This window comes from Silene latifolia, chromosome 10 (assembly GCF_048544455.1).
Source record: "Silene latifolia isolate original U9 population chromosome 10, ASM4854445v1, whole genome shotgun sequence".
In the NCBI taxonomy this organism is placed as follows: Eukaryota; Viridiplantae; Streptophyta; class Magnoliopsida; order Caryophyllales; family Caryophyllaceae; genus Silene; species Silene latifolia.
This window is the reverse complement of record NC_133535.1, coordinates 85,774,552-85,776,983: the sequence shown is the minus strand read 5'-3', so window position 1 is coordinate 85,776,983 and position 2,432 is coordinate 85,774,552. Positions and strand designations below refer to the sequence as shown.

Sequence of the window (2,432 nt, the reverse complement as noted above, 5' to 3'; positions counted from 1 at the left end):
TCTAAAAACATTTGCAATTCAAAAATTATTTCATAACGTTTGAGAATGAGGCTATCAAGGATAATATTTCTTCAGCTGGTCCAAATTCGTAGGATTTGTGAAGTCATTCCCATCCAAATCTATTAACCGAACATCATCTCCTGACAAAATCTTCTTTACCAAATAAGGGCCTGCCCAGTTTGGTTTAAACTTAACCCTTGAGTCGATAGGTAACAAAGCTCTAACCGACTTGAGAACTAAGTCTCCTTCGTTAATCCCCCTTGGTTTCACCTTTTTTGTTAAAAGCTCTCTCTATCCTTTTCTAGTAGAGTTGGACGTGGTATAACGCGTTGAAACGCCACTCATGAAGCATAACGAGTGAGTCATATCTTGCTTGAAACCAATCTACTTCAGGAACCTGGCTTTCCAGTAGGATCCTTAAGGATGGTATTTCTAGCCCAACTGGTTGAACCGCTTCCATTCCGTATACCAAGTAATACGGGGTTTCACCGGTTGCTGTTGTAATTGAAGTTCTATACCCCCACAATGCGAAGGGTATCTTCTTTGGCCACTCCCTATAGTTGTCAGACATCTTCCTCAAAATGACTGTAACTGTTTTATTAGCAGCCTCTACCGCACCATTCGTCTGTGGTCGGTATGGTGATGACTTGTGATATTTGATTTTATACTTTTCAAGTATAACTGCGGTCTCTGCTTGGAAATAAGTTCCGTAATCGCTGATGAACTCATGTGGTACTCCGTACCGGCAAATAATGCGATTTTGAATGAACTGTGCTACTTGCTTCGCTTTTAGCACCTTGTAAGACTTAGCCTCTACCCACTTCGTGAAGTAGTCAATTGCAACAAGGATAAAACAGTGCCCTCCAGTTCCTGATGGGTTTACTTTTCCAATGATGTCGATTCCCCAAATTTAAAATGGTCAGGGTGATGTCCTAGTGTATAACATAGAAGGTGCCACATGCTATACATTCGCGAATATCTGACAATTGTAATAGTGCCTGACATATTTGCAACAATCTGTTTCCATCGTTGTCCAATAATAACCAAGCCTTATGATCTTACGGACTAACATATGAGCATTCATGTGTGGCCCACATTCACCGTCAAAGACTTCCTCCATAACCTTCTCAGCCGTTGGTTTATCGATGCATCGCAACAAAACACCTTGAGCCATCTTCTTGTACAATTGCCCATCATCGGTCTTAATAAATTGAGCGGATAACATTCCTGAGCGTGCTTCTCACGCGTGTCAAGGTCGGGAGGATACTCTCCTGTTTCCTTGAATTTCAAAATGGCTGTGTACCAGGGTTCGGTTTCACCTTTCATGGCATCATTGATTACATTCACATAGGTAGGTGATTGGCATACTGTCTATGTGGTCGGGAATGTTGATCAGGACTGCTAGCTTGGACAACGCATCTGCAAACTGATTTTCTTCTCTCGGGAGGTGAACATATCGAATATCCTTGAAGTACTTTTCCAATTCTTCGATCCTGGTTTGATATAGGGCCAAACTTTGACTCTTAATTTTCCATGACCCACCCACTTGATTGATCACAAGGGACGAGTCTCCATGTACTAAAAACTTCTTCACACCCAAGTAAAGAGCACTGCGTAAACCAAGCAAACTGCTTCATTTCAGCGGCGTTGTTTGTGACATTGAAATCCAGTTTGATGGATACGGGCACATGTTCACCTGTTGGCGAGATAAGGAGAATTCCCACTCCATATCCCATATAGTTCGATGCTCCATCGAAATACAAATCCCATACGTCATTCTCGACGTGACCCACATCTTCGTCGGGAAATGACCAAGTGTCGACGACTTCTATTTCTTCGACTGGATTGTCGGCGAGGAAATCGGCAACCGCCCTTCCCTTGATCACTTTCAAAGGTACATATTTGAGATCGAACTCTGATAACATGAGAGTCCATCTCGACATTATTCCATTTAGCACAGGTTTTTTAAACAAGTACTTTATTGGATCCATTTTGGAGTAGACACTCACACTGTTTCTAAGCATGTAATGTCTTAATTTCTTCGTTTCCCAGACTAGGGCCAAACACGTCTTTTCAAGAGTTGTATACTTTACTTCATAGTCTAAGAACTTTTTACTGATGTAGTAAATAACTCTTTCTTCTTTGTCAACTGTTTGGGCTAACATAGCCCCCGTTGATGTATCCGTAACAGTATGATATAGTGATAACGGCAGCCCGGCTACTGGTGGGTTTAAAACTGGTGAAGAAGATAACACTTCCTTTATTTTATCGAACGTGGCCTGACACTGGTCATCCCATATAACGTGTTCTCCAACCTTCAGTTTCTTAAAGATCAGCTCACAAATCATCGTCAACTTCGCGACGAAATGACTTATGTATTGAAATCTTCCCAGGAAACTTCGAATTTCTTTCTTGGTCTCGGAATGGGGCAT

The 2,432-nt window shown here is 41.7% G+C and overlaps 1 protein-coding gene across 1 annotated transcript; it reads right to left on the bottom strand.

The window, feature by feature from the left end:
- Nucleotides 1-301: 301 nt before the first annotated feature.
- Nucleotides 302-1,225, bottom strand: LOC141607848 (uncharacterized). The gene is made up of 2 exons (XM_074427196.1): nt 968-1,225; nt 302-820 (listed from the first exon to the last, which is right to left on the bottom strand). Exons 1-2 carry the CDS (start codon nt 1,223-1,225, stop codon nt 302-304), a joined length of 777 nt encoding a protein of 258 aa, XP_074283297.1.
- Between the last annotated feature and the right edge of the window lie 1,207 nt (nt 1,226-2,432).

What these genes read in the sequence shown, in the direction of transcription:
- LOC141607848 (XM_074427196.1), bottom strand. Translation starts at nt 1,225, where the DNA reads ATGTTATCCGCTCAATTTATTAAGACCGATGATGGGCAATTGTACAAG. An exon ending in ATTGTCAGATATTCGCGAAT is followed by an intron (nt 821 to 967) that starts GTATAGCATGTG and finishes TACTTCACGAAG; the next exon opens with TGGGTAGAGGCTAAGTCTTA.